Below are 22,183 nucleotides of genomic sequence, written 5' to 3'. Positions count from 1 at the left end.
CCCTAGCATGCACACTGCTAACCTCTATAGACTGCTAGCTCCTTCCCCTAGCATTCCTACCGCTAACCTCTGTAGACTGCTAGCTCCTTCCCCTAGCATTCCTACCGCTAACCTCCTATAGGCTGGATCTAATGAGTGAGAACAGATATTCCTCTCATGCCAGCAGGGATACTGCCTCTCATTCTGCATGCCTACAGGTCTGCTGCATCTCATTCCTCTCATGCCAGCAGGAATACTTATCAGCGAACGCAATACGTCAGTCATCACGGTTCGCAGTCATTACAGGCCATGATGAGGTATCACTTAGCGGATGCTAAGAGGCTTACTCAGGGAGTGACCGTCCTCCTCTAGGGTAACCCCCGGTCCCAGGGCCTCGGTGTCCCCGCTCTGCCTCCCCTTCTCCAGCTTCCCCTCAGTCCTGTTGTTCCCGCTCAACAGCCATCTTGCTCCAGAAGGGGAGTACTTCACAACATGCTAACGGCATATTAACGGCTTGTTCCAGTCGGTCCTGTTCTGGTTAGCGGTTCACACACTCTGGCTGTTTCTCAAAGTGAAGACTGCAAACTTGCTAGAACACTTCCTTGCTAGGCGCGTCCTATGGAGTTGAGGCTAGAGTGTATTGCTTTGCGATTTTTTAAACACAAAGGGTTGTTGGTATTTTGGCTCTTTGAGGATCCATCGATGCATCCTTGAAAAATCTCGGAATTCTCAAAAATAAAGGAGGCGAGAAGGGCGCGAATTTCCGAGTGTTCTCAACATTGGAACTAGGGCTGTCAACGAATATTCGAAGTTCGAATATTCGTTCGAAATGTATCCAAAAACGCGAATTCGAACGTGAAAATTAATATTCGAATGTGAAAAAACACTCCCGCGGTTCAAGCGCCTCTATCTGCTTTGTGAATGAGCCTGTCTGTTCGCGATGTCCCTCATAATATTCGAATGTGAAAAAACACTCCCGCGGTACAAGTGTAACAGACTAGTATTGTGAAGAGCGAATGTATTTTATCCCCTCGGGGTTTCCGTACTTGGATATAGGTATTCCAGCTCGGCTATGCCATTCAATAAGCATCCGAAGTAGAGCTCAGGGAGCTAGTAGTCTGGCTGGTGAAAGCTGCTATAATGCAATGTTCTCGGCAAAGTCCGAGACAGCTTTTTTTTCATGAATCCGAACGGTGCGTAGTGCTGGCCCTTTCGCTGGCATGGTGGAAGACGTAGGCGACATGCATATTTTTCTTTATCGATTTTAATAGGCCTTCTCGATAAATGGTAACTTGGTAAGCAAAGCAAGGAACGTTACCACTAGCATACTTTGTTACATTCAGAAGCGGGCGTCTTCTTCAGATTACTATAGTTTGCGCGCTTGCAGGTGTGGTGGTGAAATGCAAGCGATACAAAGTTGTGGCTTTTCATGATTAGGCCTCCACGTTACTGGGCTGTTTATAGGATATATATATATCCCGCTAATTTGAACCATGGTTTTGTCGCATTATTGACATATTGACGGCAACTGCGTAAAATAGGCAACCAGATATTCGAATAGTTCGAATTCGTGATTTTTTTCCAAACGAACATTCGAATGTCATTTTTGAGCAATTTTGACAGCCCTAATTGGAACAGTGCTTTTTCGGCGTTTTGTGAGATGGCGTCCTTAAAAGGGCAGCCGTTGAGCATGCTTCTTTCTAGGGATCGACCGATATATCGGTCGGCCGATATTATCGGCCGATATTCACGTTTTTTACGTGTATCGGTATCGGCCGATACGCGGCTGATTTTCGCCGATATTTTTTTGCTATTTTTGCTTTTTTTTTTCTTTTTTTTTTTTACTTGTTCTACCTCACCTGTTTTTTAATATTTGTTAAATATTGCTCATCTAATTTTTCTTACTTGTTTTACCTCACCTGTTTTTACAATTTGTTAAATATTGTTTTTTATATTGAAGTTCAATAAATGTTCCTTTTTTTAAATTGAGACTTGTAACATTTGTTATCAGTGTAATTTTTATGATTGAGGGAGCAAAAGCAGTATTGGCTCTAAATATCAGCTCTAAATATCGGTATCGGCGTATCGGAGTATCGGCTAAGGCTGATGAAAAAACATCGGTATCGTATCGGCCCTAAAAAATCTGTATCGGTTCTTTCACATTGGGAAACAGACACACACACCTGTCTGGGAGAGCCAACGCGCATGGCATGCTAACAGCATGCTAATGGCATGTTCCAGTCGGTCTTGTTCTGGTTAGGGGTTCACACACAGTCTCCTGTCTAGGCGAGCCGTGTGTGTGTGTGTGTGTTGGTGGGGCCCCAGCTGCACCCTGGGGCCCGTGCACAGACCCCACTACACATATGTTGCTTTGTGAAAACAAGCGTTCATAAATGGAGGCTTTCTTTCCAAGTCATCAGCCCACGGTGGTAAACACCTCTATCATGTCGCCGGTGTTTGTTCAAGCGAGCTCACTTTCAAGGAAGGTAATCATGAGAAAACAAACACAACAAAACTCGTGTCTAGTAATTATGAAGATCTCATAAACGATGCATACGTTCTGACACGTGGGCAGCCCCTGTTGAACGCTTTAGGCTTTTTGCACACGCACGCTCTGAGTCGCAATGCTCAGTCAAAACCAGCTTTTCAAGGACCTGACTCGGGAGGTATACCTTTTATTCCATCTCCAGAGAGGGGGAGAGAGAGAGACACACACACACACACACACACACACACACACACACACACACACACACACACACACACACACACACACACACACACACACACACACACACACACACACACACACACACACACACACACACTGCATTCCTCTGGGAGCCCCCTCACCTCAGGCGCCCCTCCCTCCCTGACCTCGCCCTTCTTCCTTTGTCTGCCGTTATCTTCCTCGTCGCTGTGGTCTTCGTCCTCCCCGCCACCAGGGCCCTTTGTGGGAACGGGACACTGGGATTGGTTCCCCCTTGTGTTCTCTGTTCACATTCCGCCTTTCAAATGCTGCTTGTATAAACAACACTAGTGCCTCTCAAGTGGCTTCTGGATTATTATAGTTAGAACTCACAAAGTAATTATACCTTTATTATAATAGGAATAAAAGTGCTACAGGCTTTACCTGGACCACTCCTGCTCCACCTTGACCACGTCCACTATACCTATACCACGCCCACTCTACATGAGCCACACCCACTCTACCCATCCCTGGCAATCCCTAAAGTCTGGGATGGAGGCCCTTAGATTACAGGATCCATCCTGAATCCTGCTGTTGTTTGGTTATGAGCTCGGTGTGTGCACCAGCAAGGGAACAGATTATCTGCAGGCGTCCTGTATTGGTGTGTTTCAGTGTTCTATCTGGCCGCTCTGCTGGATGTTGTTTGGCAGTGCTGACTGTATTGGAATCATGGCCACCAGTTTGAGGGGGGGGAAGAACTAGTACTGGTTGTGATTGGATTGGATATCGTCAGTAAGCCGCTGCTTTCTACTGTCTTCTGACCTCAAGTCACTATGTCCTTCGATTCACTTGCGACAAAAATAAACTAACAGGTTTTGCTTGCTTTACTTGATTTCAATCATTAACCTAATACACAGTGATAAGAGGATATAATGGGATTTGTTTTTCTTAACTTTTTTCTATTTTGAGTATTTCATTGGCGGTAATTTAATGTACCAGGCTACTTTACTGGAATAAATGAACTCACGAGGTGTGTGTGTGTGTGTGTGTGTGTGTGTGTGTGTGTGTGTGTGTGTGTGTGTGTGTGTGTGTGTGTGTGTGTGTGTGTGTGTGTGTGTGTGTGTGTGTGTGTGTGTGTGTGTGTGTTGTTCCTTGTTGACATGCATCCCCCTCCCTGTGCAGAACCAAATGCCTTTGCCAAAGAGCGAGGCTAGCTGCACAGTTTCCCCCCCCATATCGCTAGCTCCTCTTAAGAGAAACCTGACATGAGTTAGGGGGGATGTTATCATGTCTGCCCCTCATGAAGTCAGAGGGTGACTCATTTGATGATATACCAGCTGGAGGTCAGGACGCCGTTGTGAAGTACTAACAGCTAGGGGAAGTAGGAGGGAATCTCAGAAGTTAGGCTGGTTGAAGTGAAAGCCAACATTTCAGGTCATACGAAATGCTTTTCATGAACGTAGAATACTACACAGCAATTCTACAAGTGTGTGTGTGTGTGTGTGTGTGTGTGTGTGTGTGTGGCAGAGTGGCAGGCCATTTGTTGCCTGGTGGAGTCGATGGCACCGCCTGCCAGGGACGGAGACGCATCCCCCCGGATTAGCATAATGGCAGCTGAGGCAGCAATGCATTGTGGGCCGTGTGGAAAACGCATCAGCAGAGTCCTGCAGTGGGTCAAAGTAACGCTGCAGAGGTTCAGCAATGCAACCCTACACAACGTAGTTCTCACTGCGATACTGAATCCCAGGGTTGTTTTTTATGGGAGTTGTTACTGAGATTGTGGGGAGGCCGTGAATGTTTATTGTGTTTTGAAGAGGAGCAGTGTGTAAGACTCAGATCTACATTGAGGCGTTTTGCGCTGTGATTTATAGTGTGAACAGGGTGTCGTGTTGCAGGCCCTCTCTCACTTCCTGGCCCCTTCTGCTTTCTTGTAAGGTCCTCCCACGGGGGTGTGTGTACGCATGGGAGTGTGTGTGTTTGTGTGCGTCCACGGCTTTGAAGTCGATCCCATGCCTCCACTGATGGCTGGGCTCAGTGTGCTGTATTGATTGATCAGGACCCAGAGCTCTACTGAAACTGGATCTGGACACGCAGCAGAGCGAGCCGTCTTCAGTTCTGGGTGGTCTGGTGCTCGGTTGGTGTAACTATGAAACGCTGGGCTCATGTGTTCTGGTGCGAGAGACGTGTTAAGCTCAGCCCAGTTCTGGGTTGCTAAATTAGAGAGGTGCTTTGGTTCATGAGTTGGCTCTGTTTGGGACGGCCTGGTCTTCGGAGGGAGGAGGATAATACATGACGATGGGCAAGACCACTTGTTCATAATACACATTCACCGAAGTGTGAATGTGTTTTGTCTGTCTGTCTGTCTGACTGACTGACTGACTGACTGACTGACAGTCTCTCCTTTTCTCTGTCTGACTGTCTGTCTGACTGTCTCTCCTTTTATCTGTCTGACTGTCTGTCGGACTGTCTTTCTTTTTCTCTGTCTGACTGTCTGTCTGTCTGGTTAGGATTTAAAAACAAAATGTTTTCTTTTCTTTAGAGTAGACTAATTTGTTTTATTTGGTCATTTCATGAGGTTATAGAGGCCTGCATCTACTTCCCATGAAAATAAAGTAAACCCGGTTTCAGCTATCGTGTGGGTGTATGGCCGTGCAGAAAGCACCATGTCAGCTGTCGGCAGCACAAAGCAGAAGTGCTGGAGCAGAAAATAGGGTGAATTTCATATTGCTAATTCAAAAACAAATGGGTTAACGCAGAGCGCACACACATACAAGATTATAGACGCCACTCCAACACACACACACTGCTGGAAACTAAAGTCATTCACCAAAGCTTAGTGGCCTGCTCAGGTCGGGGGGGGTGGGGGGGGTTATAACAATAACGTCCTGAAAGTTTCCAAACTGAAAGTAAAATCATTGCGCAGCAGCATAGCCTCTGTGGTTTATGTAACGGTGGATCACTGGTTAAACCAATGTTGGTTAAGATATTGAATGGAACCCGACGACGTCTAACTAAAGTCTGTGGCCCATGGGGAGTCTGTATTGGATGGATGGATGGAAGATAAAGTGGTGGTTTATGTGTTCACCAAAGTGTTGTTAACTCACAGTAACCTGGTGGTTATGAACCTGTGAGAAACCTTCCTTCAAGGCCAGCCCTTCAGATGCGCTCACAGGAACTCCTATGTCCGGACTAAATAATGCATCCAAGTCTAAATTATAAATACAGTCAGACGCATGCGCGCACGCGCGCGCACGCAGCAGCAGCAGCAGCAGCCTTCCCCACCATTCTTAGAAAGTGACATCAGAGGTCACTATTCCCCGGTTTCTATTACTGCCAGCAGCCATGATACTCAGAAGGTTGTTTTAAGACTGCAGTGAGTGATTTGTTGCCAGCTATTAATCATCGTTTGTACCTTGAAATGTATTGAGCTGTAGGATTATCCGTGGGATCTATTATTCTTTTGTGCTAAATAAAATTTCACTGTAGGCCATACAGTGAACTAATACAAGGATTATTTAGCATATCATTCCATAAGTCTACCTACTTACAACACTCGTTAACCGGTCCTCGTTAACTGACACTCGTTAACCAGTCCTTACTCGTTAACCGATGAGCGTAAATACACTGTAATGAATGGACGTAGGTCTGTAGATAAAAGTCATCTTATCTTTAACTTAGTGAGATCAACAACATTTTTGAGACGGCCCTAACCCTGTTAGATTCCAGTGTTGGGTTTGAGTTCGGTCGTGTGCAGCCTTTGTAAGCCCCCCCAAACTGCCATAGACCCAGGATGAGGGGACAATGGTGTCCAGAATTTCTCCCGAGTCAAAGTCAGCTGAGTCAGTTGAGTCGTAAACCCATGACTCGACATACAAGTGGTTGTAGGGGTCCCCTCTCCTCTTTGACAGACGGGGATGTCCTGCCTAGAGCCTACACGTATGTGCCTGCCTTTGGTCTTCTGTGTGTCTATGTGTGTACAATAGTTGTGTGCGCAGCAGATTAAGGGAGGATTAACCTTAACCTTCGCTGCAGGCCTTTTTTTAAGTTGCAGGAAATGCACACACACACACACACACACACACACACACACACACACACACACACACACACACACACACACACACACACACACACACACACACACACACACACACACACACACACACACACACACACACACATTCCATAAATGGGGACTGCAACTCTAACATTGAGCTTCCCTCACATGACAATGACACTGTATGGGCCTGTGTCCTCACACTGCATAGAGAGTACAGACACGTACATTGTATATGTTTGGGTCCTCAGAACTGCATGCAGCCACACACAGTGTGTGCTTGTGTCCTCACACTGCATACAGACACACATACTGTATGGCTCTGTGTCCTCACACTGCAGCACACAGACACATACACACACTTTATGGCCCTGTATCCTCGCACTGTATACAGAAACAAAGACACAGTATGGCCCTGTTTCCTCACAGTACTACATACAGACACACACTGTGTTTGTGTTTTTGTCCACTTCCTTCCTTTGTAGAAACCCAATTGTTTCCGATGGCCAAACCCTAGCGCCCACTATTGTGGTGGCTCTCTTGGAGCCCTTGGGCAAAAGCCAAAGTGCGGTTTGTCACCTGAAGAATAAGATTAAGACAATTATTTTGGTCAATGAATGGAAAGTGAGTGACACCATTTTGGGTAATGAAAAGGCAGCTTTGATTCTGCTGAAGTGGGCAGCAGTAGACTCAAGAAAAAAGGGTATTTTGGGTCTCTCTGTTAAGTGAAACACACATACACACTCACTGAGGGTTATGTATGGAAAGTGTGCATGCTGGCCAGCAGGTCTTTGTGATGGGAGTCCTTAGTCTTCCAGCGGTAGGCTGGTGCTTTCCACAGGATGGGTGGGTAACGAGGTGGGGGTGGGGGGGACCCCAGATCTACTTAGGCGTCTCCTTAGGCACGCCCCCTGGAGAAAGTTCACATCTGTGGTGGGGTGAACACACAGGCTGTGGCCACCACACCCTGGCCCCAGGCCTCCACACTGGCTGGCTAACGGGCGGGAACGGGGCTGAGTTTACATGCGATCAGTTAATGTATGGTTTTAATGCCCAATTGAACCCATCGGTCGACGTGTTGAGCGGTTTATTGATCTGAAAGAGCTGTACCCAGACTGACTCCACTGGTCTGTCCGACCCACCAGTCAGGCTGTTGTTCAGATCACTGCCCCCCCTGCTGAAGGTCGGACCGAAATTAAACCCATCGGAAATGTTGACCCAGTCTCACTGGGCGCGGTGAGTCATCCCGGGATGGATGGTCCAGCAGATGGGGCTGTGGGGTCGTGTTGAGGACCAGTAGTCAGTGTAAAGTAGCTGTTGTTAGCACGGCCTGTGTGCAGCTAGTTGTTAGCACGGCCTGTGTGCAGCTAGCTGTTGGCACGGTCTGTCTGCAGCTAGCTGTTAGCAAGGTCCCTGTGCAGCTAGCGGTTAGCACGGTCCCTGTGCAGCTAGCTGTTAGCACGGTCCCTGTGCAGCTAGTTGTTGGCACGGTCTGTGTGCAGCTAGCTGTTGGCATGGTGCGTCTGCAGCTAGCTGTTGGCATGGTGCGTCTGCAGCTAGCTGTTAGCACGGTCCCTGTGCAGCTAGCTGTTAGCACAGTCCCTGTGCAGCAAGCTCTTAGCACGGCTTGTGTGCAGCTAGTTGTTAGCCCTGTCCCTGTGCAGCTAGCTGTTGGCACGCTGCACCAGTGGGGGTCATCTCTCCAAAGCCCTATCCTAGTAATCCGACTGGGCCAGCCCACTTGGAGACAGGGATGTCACATTGGGCACCTTGGTCTTTCCCAGTTCAAATGCTGTGGCCTGTACTGGTTTTGTTCCTTGATGTACGGCCGCTTATTTACCTGATCTCCTGCTGTGGTCTCTCTCTCTCTCTCTCTCTCTCTCTCTCTCTCTCTCTCTCTCTCTCTCTCTCTCTCTCTCTCTCTCTCTCTCTCTCTCTCTCTCTCTCTCTCTCTCTCTCTCTCTCTCTCTCTCTCTCTCTCTCTCTCTCTCTCTCTCTCTCTCTCTCTCTCTCTCTCTCTCTCTCTCTCTCTCTCTCTCTCTCTCTCTCTCTCTCTCTCTCTCTCTCTCTCTCTCTCTCTCTCTCTCCGTTGTTTAAATAAAGACATTTAATCATCATTCCATCAAATTTAATCATCATTCCATGTTTAACACGTAGGCCTAAGCCCATTGCCACACTTTGCTATATCTAACATTCCATACTTTTACTTTACTTTCATTCAAACTAAATCGTACCTCATTGCCGAATTTTAAAACGTGTCAATGAGCACGCACATGCTGGCTCTCTCACTCACTCGCTCTCGCTCTCTCTCTCTCTCTCGGGGGGGGGGGGGTGTTAATGGAGGTAGGGAAGTGCAGGGTAGGAGAAGGGAACAAGCAAAGTAAATTAACCATCATGAAGTGGTCCAGTATTGATGGTTGTGAGGACCAGAGCAGGTGACGTGGTCTTCATAAGTCCTGAGGACCACAGCAGGAGATCAGGAATAAAAATGGCCTGCTGCGGTGATAACCTGGAATTATGTTACAAAAGATGACTCAACATGACTCTGCAAAGCCGCTCTACTGCCATTGGTCAGCAGGCCTGGCCTGGGTCTACTTAGTGAAGTGTGTGTGTGTGTGTTTTGCGCTTGCTCTCTTGCTTCCAAACAATACTTGCTTTATAAAACGTGTGGAACTCTGCCCCCGTGTGGTACCGAGTGGCGTTGCACCTTCCCCCCAGCCTCCTCTGACAGCCGCACCGCATTCTCTCCATCTCTGCTGCCGTTGTAGAGGTGTGGCCGTTTTTTCTCTCTCGCTCTCTTTTTTTTTTCTGCTGTCTCTGACGCATTAGCATGGACTGCCCCATGCTAATGCTCCCTGCTAACACCCTCTCCCTGCTTTCTCTGAAGCCCCATGCTAATGGCCCCCTCTTGTCTCCCCAGCCATGGCGCAGTTGGACCTGAGTCTCAGTGATGCGTTGAGCGACTGCGCGGCGCCCGGCCCAGAGCCTCGGGTGGAGCGGGACTTCGTGGCCCAGCTGGAGGCCGAGGCCTTCGACGACCAGATCGGGGAGACTGTGGGCAAGACGGACTACATCCCCCTGCTGGACGGCGACGGCACTGCACCAGGTGACCAGGGGGGCTAGAAGGGGGACCAGGGGGGGTCAGACCGCCAGGGGGGTGTCCAGACCGCTGGGGCTAGAGGAGGCACCAGGGGGACCAGGGGGGGTCAGACCGCCAGGGGGGTGTCCAGACTGCTGGGGCTAGAGGAGGGACCGGCGGGGGGGGGGGGGGGGAGGGGTAGATTGGGTCTAAAGGGGCACCGGGTCAGAACCGGGACCAGGTGGATGGGTAGACTTCATAATGGGATTCATAATAAGAGCGATACAAGGCTGGGTCCCCCAACCCAGAAGACACTACTATAGCACTACATAGTATAGTTAAGTGTGGGTTGAGATTCACAGTTCAATGAAGCCAAACGCTCTAGCCAACTTACATTAGACCAGAGGAAGAGATACAGCATGGTGATTTAATTATTGAATCATATTAATACTAATCATATTAATCATCTCTCTTGAATGCGTGTGTTCTCTCTGTTTAGTTTTATGGATGTGTTTTGTTTGGTTTTAGTGCTGTTCTTCTGACATTTGACAATTCAATATTAGTAGTCCCATGCCGTTTGTTTTAGAGTGCCACTCTTGTCCATTAGTCCTGTGTGCCATCATATCACTCCTCTCCCTCCCCTGGTTGACATTGATTCAGAATCGTTGATTTGTTTGTTGCTGCAGTTCAGCTTCCGATTCGATCAACGTGACAGGCCCCGCATTAAGCCAAAAGCATCTTTATGTAACGCGGACAGCAGCTTCCCATAACTGACACAAATGATCAGGCACGCCGGGCCCCTGGCTGCCATTTTGGATCTGTCTAGGTGCCATTCAGTTCCGTTGGGCAAAGCTGACCGTCTTGTTTGAGGTCACTCAGCTTTTAACCCTTCGGTGCAAACGAGAGCACATTGAGAAGTTTTCTTTACCCTTGTGTTTTTCCTAGTGATGAGACTGTTTTTTAAGCTTGTCACTTCTCTGTCTCTGCGCGGCATTACCAATCGAAGCCCACTGTTGTAAATATACCCTCTGGGCAACCCTGAGATGTCTCAGACTCTCTTTCTGCTCTTCAAGTAGAGCACTTAATCCATCCTTAATGAGTCCAACTATGACTGGATTGGCCAGAGTTAATTTATACTTATTGTGATGCCTTGTGCTAAATGCTACATTCCTGTTCCTATTCCGTAATTAGATCTATAAATGTTTTTTTCAATTATGGTCTTTGAGATGTATGTAACGATTATGTTGGAGTGAATATTGTTTTTTCAAAGTAAAGGATCTTTGTGGGACGATAGAGTTGGGGTTAGACCCGATAGCCGATCTGATATGTTATCAAGCCTTTCCACTGTCCACTGTTGGAAACTCCTGGGCAGTGGGCACCATTTTGGGTCTTGTGTGTAATCTCATCCGCTGTTACACATAGTGAGCAAAGGGACAGAATATGGGTCACATCACAAGCGCCCCTCCTAAAATACACATCGCTTTACTCGCGTTGTAAACAGGACCCTGTCGACCATGTTGGATAATTTCACCATGATTCTTTATTCTGGACTGTGTGTGTGTGTGTGTGTGTGTGTGTGTGTGTGTGTGTGTGTGTGTGTGTGTGTGTGTGTGTGTGTGTGTGTGTGTGTGTGTGTGTGTGTGTGTGTGTGTGTGTGTGTGTGTGTGTGTGTGTGTGTGTGTGTCCTGCGTTGGTCCTGCGTGTGTTAGTCCCGTATTAAAGGTTAGTAGAGTGGGCCACTCAACTGTGGTTCAGCAGATCAGAGCACCCAGAGTGACAAATAGATCATCATGTTTGAATATTACATCATTTAATTAGAAGGCTGTTAACTAACAAGAACACATGCACAAGTTACGTGAATGTTATGGAATTTAGGGTGAGCAGGTTCAATTCATGCCCCCTCCTTTTATATTGTACTGTTTTCCCTTCACACTGCCAAGGCATATTTGCCCTGTGTGTGTCTGTGTGCGTGCATTAGTGTGTCTGTCTGTGCACGTGTGTGTGTCTCTGTCTGTTTGTGCGCTGTCTGTGTCTGTCTGTTTGTGCGTGTGTGTGTGTGTCTGTCTGTCTGTCTATCTGTGTGTGTCTGTGCACGTGTCTCTGTGCCCGTGTGTGTCTGTGTGTGTCTCTGCGGTTGTGATGGTCTGACTTTGCCCCAGTGGGCCCACGGGCCTCTCTCTCGTCTCTGTCTCTGTCTCTCGTTCTCTCGTTCTCTCTCTCGTTCTCTCTCTCTCGTTCTCTCTCTCTCTCGTTCTCTCTCTCTCTCGTTCTCTCTCTCGTTCTCTCTCTCGTTCTCTCTCTCTCTCTCTCTCCTCTCCTCTCCTCTCCTCTCCTCTCCTCTCCTCTCCTCTCCTCTCCTCTCCTCTCTCTCTCTCAGGGCGGGCGGTCGATGTGCTGAAATGGCCAACGCTCTGACACACGCGCGGACAAACACGACAGGACAGTCGGTCAACGCCCTCCGTCAGCAGATGTGTCTGTGTGTGCGTGTGAGATGTGAATAGGTCAATATCGGACCCTTCTAAGGCGGTGGGGGGGGGGGGTGGGGGGGGGTGAATTGGTGCAGTGACTCAGCACTGGGCCGCTCCTCTACCGGGTGCTGGTCTGACTGGGTGCTGGTCTGACTGGGCTCTGTCCCAATGACGTTATGCGTTCATCCCCACAGCTGAACAGGTTGTAAAATGTGCTTTGACTTTGTGTGTATGCAGACATTGGAACTGCATTGGCAAACGGAGAGAAGAAAGCTGAAGGGGCACAAAAGCCTGGTAAGATACCCTGCAAAACGCCTTCTGCCTCTCATTCCTCCCTCATGGACTCTTGTTTTACTCCTGTTGTCTCCCATCTCAGTTGGTTTTAGTTGTGCGTGTGTGTGTGTGTGTGTGTGTGTGTGTGTGTGTGTGCGTCGGCACAATTGTGTGTGTGTGTGTGTGTTTGCAATGGTGTTCACATGAGCACAAACACATTTAAAGTAGATAACTACAACCACGGAGGTGGCGTAATCGGTATGAAGATCTCAAAGGAGCTCCACCCTGCGCTGGCGGTCAGACGCAGACTCGTGTATCTTATCGCTCACTTGATTTTATTAAAGTCGTTCCATTCAAGGCAAATGCCACCAAACTGTAAACAATTATCTAGCCTTTCTGCGCGGCTAGGCTAACGATCCACAGTGGTTGCCTCTGAGCTCCCCCTGCAGCGGGGACAGGGTGGCTGTTGACAGCCATTAAAGCAGGAGTGCCATGCGCTACGTCACCGGTTGGGGGTTCTGTTCCCTCCAGATGGGGTATTGACGGCAGAGCGGCTGCGTCTCCCAGGGAGGGGCGTTAATGACAGCTAATGAGTCCTATGGGTGGTGCTTGCTCGGGAACAGACGTACGAGAGCTGCTCTGTAGGGCTGTGTGTGTGTGTCTCTTTGTTGGCCAGGATGCATGTGTTTGTGTGTGTGGATGAGAGCCACCATTTTGATTTATTTCATGGTAATTTATGTCAGCTGTTGTCACCCTTTTTTTTTTATCCTTACTTTATCATCGCGTCCTTGTTTCTCATCACATGGGGTTTGTCATGCAAGTGTGTGTGTGTGTGTGTGTGTGTGTGTGTGTCTGTGTCATCTGTGAGATGAATGCATGTGACGGCATGGAGAGGTTCTGCATGGGCCAGTGGCATGCACATTTGGTGTCTCCTTGGTCAGACTTGATATTCCCCTCAGTTCGGCGTATCATTCAACATCACGAACACAGCTGCAGATGAATCTCCCTTAACCATTTTTCTATACTTTCTTTATTTCCATCTCGTCCTTTCCCTCCTCATGAAGCTTAATGTACTCTGTTGAATCACAGTGATCAATTATAGAAAGAAAGCAGAAATGTGCATGGTACTGCCACATTTACCACAGTGTGACGGTAATCAAAGCCCACTTCCCTTAACCACAGCCCCATCAGCGCATATTTCACAACACACGGCTGGGATCGACTCCTGGGCTGGTGGCATGTGGACTGCTTGGCTGGCCCCTCTCTTATTCTCAATGCTCCTGTAAAGTGTCGCTGTGTGTGTGCGTGCACGTGCATGTGCACGAACAATAAAACCGTGGCCCAGTGTGTAAAGTGGAGGTGACCACTAGTGATGAGGTTGCAGATTACCAATTGAATCTCCCCTCATTTTCCAACCACTACGGTGGCATGCTTTCTCCGGCAGACCGAGGGCCTACTTTTAGTTATCGAACAGGGAAACCACCTCAAAAAACGAGCGTTTGGTAAACGTGGACGTATTAAAGGATGCAAACCCACTTAATCCCCCTCATCCGCGACCTGCCATTCGCTGCACTACTCCACCATCTGTGCAGCGGTGGACGTCCGTGTCAGAGAGAGGGTTAAGTTTCGAGGACACTTATATAAGTACACCACGGTGTGTGTGGACGTGTGGAGCTCCTGGCCTGTGGTGGAGTTTGATGTTTCTGAGAGGGTTAAGCTTCTTGGATACAGAGTCTACTCAAACTTGATGAAGAAATAACACTTGTACAGTGCGGAAAATATAGGCAATGAAAATACATTGGAAATCATAATCCTTGTTTGATAATTACTAAAATGTGTGTCTATTGGAGCAGAAAACACAATGTTTAGTGATACAGTGAGGCCCCTGGCTACAGGATCCAGACCCAGTATCTAGATCCAGAAGGCCTCATGGCTCATCACCGTGGCGTTTCCCCTCTTTCTGTTCTCTACTCTAGTGTGACTGAGCACGGGTGGGTGTTGACGATACAACACCAGACAAGTTGGAATAACAAACTTAAACTGATTCAGCTTAATAAGCACAACATAAAGGCAGTCGGTATAAACACCAACCCCGGCGGGGAAGGGTTTTAGCGATTCTCTGTGTACGTAATGAGATGTACGGCCATAAAGCCAGAGGGTTTTGGGTTGAGATGTTTTCATATTCAGACTTCAGACCACTCCTCCCTAAGGAAGGAGACAGCCTCCGTCAACAGATTACATTTAGTTTAATGCCAGCAGACTGCAAAATGATGGAGAATCGTTGAGTTTAGTAGTAGAATTGCTCAAGGGAGTTACATCATTCGTTTTAAGAAGAGATGGAAACTGTGTAAATGATTCACTTTACAATGCATTAAACAAATACTTGCATATAGATGCACGCATGCATTACACAATATTGTAGAGATTTTAGATTGCTGATTGGGGCGGGGGGGTCATGGTGTGTGCTTTGGCAAAGTGAATCGGTTCCTCCTCTTCGGTCAACCCGTTAGTGTTCCAGACGACCAGACAATGTTATCTGTGGCCAAATCAGATGTCCCCTGGCACAATCAGAGCTGTTCCCCAGCTGCGTCACGAGTGTTGCCTGTCAACGGAGGGATCGGATCTGACTGTCGGCTGTAAAGCTCTGGCCGTAGTCTAGACACTGCCCCCCCCCCCCCCCCCCCCCATAGACTCTCAAACACAACTCCTTTCTTACTGTAGAATTCAATCGTCTTCCAGTTGCATGACGGTTTCTGTGCTGTTACCTCCACTGTGATGTAGACGTTTTTCTACTTCCTCACCTTTGGAGGACCACTTGTATTTACATTTACATTTATTTAGGGCATTAACGCTTTTATCCAAAGCGACTCACAATAAGTACATTTGTCAGAAGAAAGAGAAACAGCAATATATCCCCATCGATACATGGAACCAAGTGCCAAGCCCTATCAATCACTAGGTTAGCCCATTCCCCGTATACAGCAAAGATAGCGGGGTTAAGACGAAACACAATGGTAAGACTACTCAGTCATCAAATCCTGATGTAGACTTCCATCTGATCCTGGTCCAAGATACAAATGGGATTGAAACAAGGATATAGTTTACTGTTTATTTTATTAGTGAAGTGAAAATGGAGTCAGTTTATAATCAGACTCCGGTCTTTGAGCGTGTCGTTAGCCCTCTGCCCCGGCGCTCGCATACCGTACGATGTGTGCGTGTATCCACACTGTTCTTCTGCAGCCTCTCCAGTTGGGCTCTGCAGACATCAGGGACTACAGTGAGCCTTAAAGGGAGGCAGTTGAAGCGTTCTCGGATGCAGAACATCTGGCCTGGTTTAGGAATCCCATTCACGTACCTCGTTCATCATGTACCTCTCCGCTGCCACAGAGGAGAGCGGGAAAACTAGGAACTGGGTCAGAGAATTAGAACGTAAGCTGGATTCTGCAAGGGCATCGGAAGGTGTGTGTGTGTGTGTGTGTGTGTGTGTGTGTGTGTGTGTGTGTGTGTGTGTGTGTGTGTGTGTGTGTGTGTGTGTGTGTGTGTGTGTGTGTGTGTGTGTGTGTGTGTGTGTGTGTGTGTGTGTCATTGAGAGAGTGTTGGTGGATTTTTCTCTGCCAGTGCTGTACTAGATCATTGTGTACATGTTGTGTATCTGTGTGTGTGTTGCATTGCATGTAATAACAGGAATGCAATGCAATGAGGGCTCTGCATAGGAAGCATGGGAATGCATGCATGACTTCATATACTGTCTGCATGTTTCATCAAGATAAGCTCTGTAAAGGTGTGTTGTATACACAAAGGTTAACATAGACCCAGACACTGATGCATCACATTAGTTTTCAAACAGTCTTGTGTTGGACCTCATATAGTACTTTAGTGATGTTACATGCATTGGAGTGTTGGATTGTTGAGTTAACAGTTGATCTTTCAGCTTCACTAACCTGCTCTACTCTCCTTTCTCCCTCTCCTCCCTTGTGTCTCCCCATCACATGTTACCTGAACACATACCTCCGCCCCTCCTTTCTCTCCCCTTTTTGAACTTCGGTTGACATTATTTAATTTATCCACTCCTCACTCCCTCTCAACTGCCTTTCAACTTTCTCTGTCTCTCTTTCTTTCTCCTTGTCTCTCTCCTCACTCTTTCTCTGTCTCTGTCTATTTCTCTCTCTCTCTCCGTCTCTCTTTCTGTCTCTGTGTCTCTCTGTCTGTCTATTTCTCTCTCTCTCTGTGTCTCTCTTTCTCTGTCTCGGTCTGTCTACTTCTCTCACTCTCTGTCTCTGTCTCTCTTTCTGTCTCTGTGTCTCTCTGTCTCGGTCTGTCTACTTCTCTCTCTCTCTCTCTCTGTCTCTCTGTCTCTCTCCCTCCCCCCCTCCTGTGTGTTGGCCAATCGGATGCTTCAGAGGACTAGAGCCACCGTCCACCGTCGTGTCGAGCTAACAATCAGCTGCTTCAGCTTCTCTGCACTTTCCCTACACACGCGTGCGCAAACACTAACATATAAACACACTGGGTGCAATATTGATGACAGTCACATATTATGCATTTTCTTTAACCCAACAGTCAATACTTAGTTGGTGATGTTCTGAGTTTTCTTAGCTTTGTAAGTAACATGAATATAATGACCAAGTAGCAGATTGGTAGCTTTAACACTGTGACTCCGTTCTTCAGTTCTTCAGTGCTTAATCGCATTACCTTTATAGCAATATATAAAATATAACCCAAAGATGATATCTTAGACTATACAGAGTACAGACTATATGGATCTTCATTTTACCAAGCCTTATGCACTTTCTAAGGAGGATGGCGGCATGTTTGAGGACCACACACTCTTAAAACTCCTTTAAACTCTTAGCGTGTCACTGCTACACACGCACACGCACATGGATCATAGCCCCTTCCAGCCCTGTTCCGCTGTCATCACCTCCCGTCAGAGCAATCCTGTTCCTTTAGTGTCACACACACACACACACACACACACTTCTGCACTTGTATGCCAAAACTAATCTGAAGTTCCTAATGGATTGTGTGTTAAAAGCGATTGTGACACCTTGTTTGTTACCCTCTAGTTGGCTAACCCTTGTTCACACCGTAGTCACCTCCTACCTTAAGTCTCTTACTTCTGTACACGTCTGTGTTGGTATAAAGAGTAAAGACATACTTGTATACAGACAGCACAGAAAAGCCTACGATTAGAATAGACAATCACTGAGCCGAAGTATATACATGAAACGATAAGTTCACTGCTGATGTTTGGTTTACCTGAGTGACTGTGACGTCTCCATGTGTCCTCTTAATTGTTCTCCTCCATTGGCCCCCTACCGCAACTCCATAGCTTGACTACCGAACACACCCTAAACACCATACTGTGTAGTTGAAGTACTGTTAGATGAACAGCAGCAGGAATGAGATAGAGCCACACTACCTTTCCCTCTGGAGGAGATGGGGTTAGGTTCTGGTACTAGTGGTGGACGAGATGTGACATCACACACACACTCTGTATGTAAAGGGTCTCATTAAGGTGATATAAATGCAATTAATTAATAGTTAAGGTTCTGACCCCTTAAACATAATCCAGCCATTTGGTTTGGACTGTCATGGTACGTTGCATTACAAAAGAAAGTGATCATATTATTCCTATATCTTGTATAACGATACTATATAACGGTATTATATAATTACGTCTTGCTTTTATTTATCTTTTGTTCCCGATAGTGCTAACAGATTGTCTCTGATTCTGTAGACTTGCCTGTCTATCTGCCTGACTGTATCTCTGACTGATTGTTCTGTCTGTCCGCACTCTTTCTAATAAAAGTCTCCTTCACCTGCCTCTCTCTCTCTTCTTAAACCTGAACTAACCCGCTCAGATCGGGCCTCTCTGTCCCTAATATCCCCTCTACCTCCCCTGTCGTCTGCAGTCACGTTATTATGCTCTTCCTCGCTCCCCTAAGATGACACAGCACTTTAGTGCTCTAAAGCCCTCAGATAGACGGAGCGAGAGGGACTCAGAATAGATAGGAAACGGAAAAACAGCCAGGAGGCTTATACTAAGGGTTTTTTGTGTCTGACTTTTGTATTTTACTTTTTGGAGGGTGCGAAAATGTTCGGAAAATAAGCCAGTAATCCAGTGTGCCTTACATCACAAACCATCATAATGTGTAACTATCTGCAGGGATAGCCAACTTTAATTCCAGACTGCTGACTCAAAACACCAGATTCAATACCTTACATTCAGGTACTTTAAAGGAAAAGGTAATGAAGTCATAAATAGACTGAGAAGGAGAAAATGGATGTTCACACAACGTAATGCCCCCACTCTCATGCATTGTAGTTGTAGTATTATAAAATATTTATAAGTTTTAAACAAAACAGTCAAAACGGGTCAACAAAAATAACTGAAGAGTACATAATTTGTGTGTTTGTGTGTGCGCTCCTCTGATTTCCTGGGATATCAACAGCACATATATCTCCACTATAATATATAGGTGTGTGTGTGTGTGTGTGTGTGTGTGTCCTCTCCCTCAAGATGTGTGATCGTTGTCAGGGCGGTGGGAAGATAGCTGGGAAGGTTCCAGACAGGCAGAAACAAAGCAACACAGACCTTCGCAACCCTGTCTCCGTAGGCCTCTGGGTTACCAGCTGCACCCTGCCCCGGGAGAGGAGGAGAGATATTAATCCACATCAACTGAGAACATGGTGATGGTGTGTGCGTTTTAGAGGATGACGGGGGGCTGTGTAAGAGATCACATGGACATGCAGAAGCGTAGTCGTGCAGGGGCCATTGAGATGCTGGGTACGTTATTACTGTGTTCAGGAGGGCGGACGGCCAGTGAGCGCATTACGACAATCAGCTTTTTCCTCTGCTACTAAATCCTCTCTGTCTCTACCCCAGCGTCACACTGGGAGGCGCTGGGTGCTCGTTCACAGCAGCCCTGGCTACTGTCTCTAGTTCTCTCCCCCTCGCGCTCTCTCTCGCTCTCTGTATCTACTAGTACCATCTCTCTCTTCTCTCATTTCTCTCTTCTCCTCTCTCTATATCTACTGTCCCTACTCTTTGTGGATTCTCTCTCTATCTTCTCCCTGTCTGTCTCTCTCTGTCTCCCTCTATGTGAAATAATGTGTAATAAATATTCATGCGGGGGGGGACTGGTAATCCCCAGAGCTGGAAGGCTGCGTAATTCCCTCCGGCTTTAGATCGAGGCAGAACCACGGAGTGTGTGTGTGTGTGTGTGTGTGTGTGTGTGTGTGTGTGTGTGTGTGTGTGTGTGTGTGTGTGTGTGTGTGTGTGTGTGTGTGAAGAGGCGCGTCAGTGTGTGTGATCTGTTGGTCTGCCTCTGTTGGTTATGCACGCCTTGGAGCACAACGGAGGGAGAGTTCATGGGCTCACACTGTAGGTAGCAGGGTCAGGAGGTCAGCAACAGGAGCTTCAGACCTTCCGAAGCCCCCCCCCCTCCCTGAGTCAGTCAGCCTCATTTGTCAGACGGTGCCCCTCCTTAAGCAGACCCCCCACAGACGCAGACCCCTTCGAAATCCTCCTGGGCTTTTCCTTAAAATTGCTGCACTCTGATTTTCCTCTCTCGCTCTCGCTCTCTCTCTGACCCTCTTTTTGTCTTGCTCTCTCTCGCTCTCTCTCACTCTCTCTCACTCTCTCTGACCCTCTTTTTGTCTTACTCTCTCTGTCTCTGTTTCTGTGGGTGTGTGCCACTCACTCTCTTCCACTCTTTCTCACACACAAAGAACACTAACACATCAGACCGCTAGTGAGACGTCTACAGCCCTCCTCACCCTCCTCTCCCTTACCCTCCTCCTCCTCGCCCTCCTCGTCCTCGCCCTCCTCCTCCTCGTCCTCGCCTTTCTCGTCCTCGACCTCGCCCTCCTCCTCGTCCTCGCCCTCCTCCTCCTCCTCCTCGCCCTCCTCCTCCTCCTCCTTGCCCTTGTCCTCATCCCCCTCCTCCTCCTCGCCCTCCTCCTCCTCCTCCTTGCCCTCGTCCTCGCCCTCCTCCTCCTCCTCCTTGCCCTCGTCCTCGCCCTCCTCCTCCTCGCCGCCCTTGTCCTCGTCCCCCTCCTCGTCCTCGCCCTCCTCCTCCTCCTCCTTGCCCTCGTCCTCGCCCTCCTCCTCCTCGCCGCCCTTGTCCTCGTCCCCCTCCTCCTCCTTGCCCTCCTCCTCACGCTCCACACTCTCCTCGCCCTCAACCTTCACCTCCTCCTCCTCGCCCTCCTCCTCTCCCTCCCTCCCCTCCCTCTCCTCCCCCTCAACACGCGGTGTCACAGGTTAACCCCGACGGGCCCCTCCGTGCGGCCCTGGTTCTGCACAGGGCAGTGGGGGGGCGCCGTGAAGCACGCCTCTTGTTTCTGGTGACTGAGCACGGAGGAGGAGGAGGAGGAGTGGGGGGTCACCGGCCGGTCAGGAAGGAAGTGCCCACGACGATGTTTACCGATTTAACTTGGATGGCTTATCGCCCCCTCCCCCGAGCTCCAGACAGACAGCCAGACATGGGCGAGAGGATGGGAGACCCGCGGGAGAGGAGGGAGACAGGGGGGAGAGGAGGGAGACAGGGGGGAGAGGAGGGGGACAGGGGGGAGATGTGGTGACATAACCGCTGGAGATGTACAAACTCAGACACAGAGGAGTGCGTGCGCGTGCGCTCAGAAGGCAAGGGTCGTAATGGGCCAATGCTGATGCCAGGCTGCATGGCCGTTTTAAGCCACACACGCATCAATACAGCCGCACCAAACCATCATGTGTTTATGTAGAGCTCCTCTCTGGACAGAATGTTTTGTTAGATATTCATGGATAGATAGATATATAGATATTTGCATCGGCATGTTTGAAAGGGGTCATTAGTACACTTCAATACATAGTCCTTTCAACTGTATGGTATTGCTGTTTATTCCAGCTGATCCAAGCCTATCCAGAATATATCATGTTGATGAATATTTATTTGAGTAATTCATCTTTTGTCACTTGATTTGAGGAGCACTGCAGCGAAGGTTATTGTTCCAAGTCAATCTACGCTGTTAACTACAAACAAAATGAATTATATATCTGTGTGCAGCACAGACATCGTGTTTTGGACGTTGTTGCATCACCTTGTCCTGACCGGCCTATCTGGGCTTTAGTGCGGTCTGGTCTAGTCCTGGTCTCGGGCTCTGGTCCGGTCTGGTCTATGCCTGGTCCTGGTCAAGTCAGAGCTCCTCTCTGAGTCCCAGCAGTAGCTCTCCTCTCTGGGTGGTGAACCCCACTTGAATCTCTCTCAGTTCACTGGATTCTCTCTCCTCTCGCCTGGAGAATCAAACGTTCTCCACCTTCAGCTGGAGCTCAGACGCTACTGGGATTGTCACTCTTTGTGTGGTGATTATATTAAGCCTTGAAATGATACGGGCGTTATATTAAATCTGCTAGACGGCTCTGTCGAGCGGGACTGCTTATGATGCACAGAATGTAAAAGACATAACATCCAGACATGTGCGTGGTTGTGGGTGGGTTTGTGTGTGTGGGTGTTAGTGTCTCTGTAGGGGTGGTTGTGTGTGTGTGTGTGTGTGTGTGTGTGTCTGTAGGGGTGTGTGCGAGTGTGTGTCTGTAGGGGTGTGTGCGAGTGTGTGTCTGTAGGGGTGTGTGCGAGTGTGTGTCTGTAGGGGTG

The 22,183-nt window shown here is 48.2% G+C and overlaps 1 protein-coding gene across 10 annotated transcripts in view; it reads left to right on the top strand.

Annotated features, from left to right (window-relative positions):
• LOC115536946 (microtubule-associated protein 4) overlaps positions 1–22,183 on the top strand; it is a 73,028-nt gene that overhangs the window by 9,076 nt on the left and 41,769 nt on the right. For 8 of the 10 annotated variants that reach the window (XM_030348438.1, XM_030348436.1, XM_030348435.1 and 5 more), the window contains exons 2-3: positions 9,646–9,831; positions 12,510–12,566. In XM_030348438.1, coding sequence (XP_030204298.1) covers positions 9,648–9,831; positions 12,510–12,566 — 241 coding nt within the window. In that variant the 5' untranslated portion in view covers positions 9,646–9,647. The remainder of the gene's footprint in view (positions 1–9,645; positions 9,832–12,509; positions 12,567–22,183) is intronic. The other 2 variants (XM_030348441.1, XM_030348437.1) reach the window with 1 other exon arrangement.

Source organism: Gadus morhua, chromosome 23, assembly GCF_902167405.1.
Source record: "Gadus morhua chromosome 23, gadMor3.0, whole genome shotgun sequence".
Classification (NCBI taxonomy): domain Eukaryota; kingdom Metazoa; phylum Chordata; class Actinopteri; order Gadiformes; family Gadidae; genus Gadus; species Gadus morhua.
This window is presented reverse-complemented; position numbering and strand designations above follow the sequence as displayed.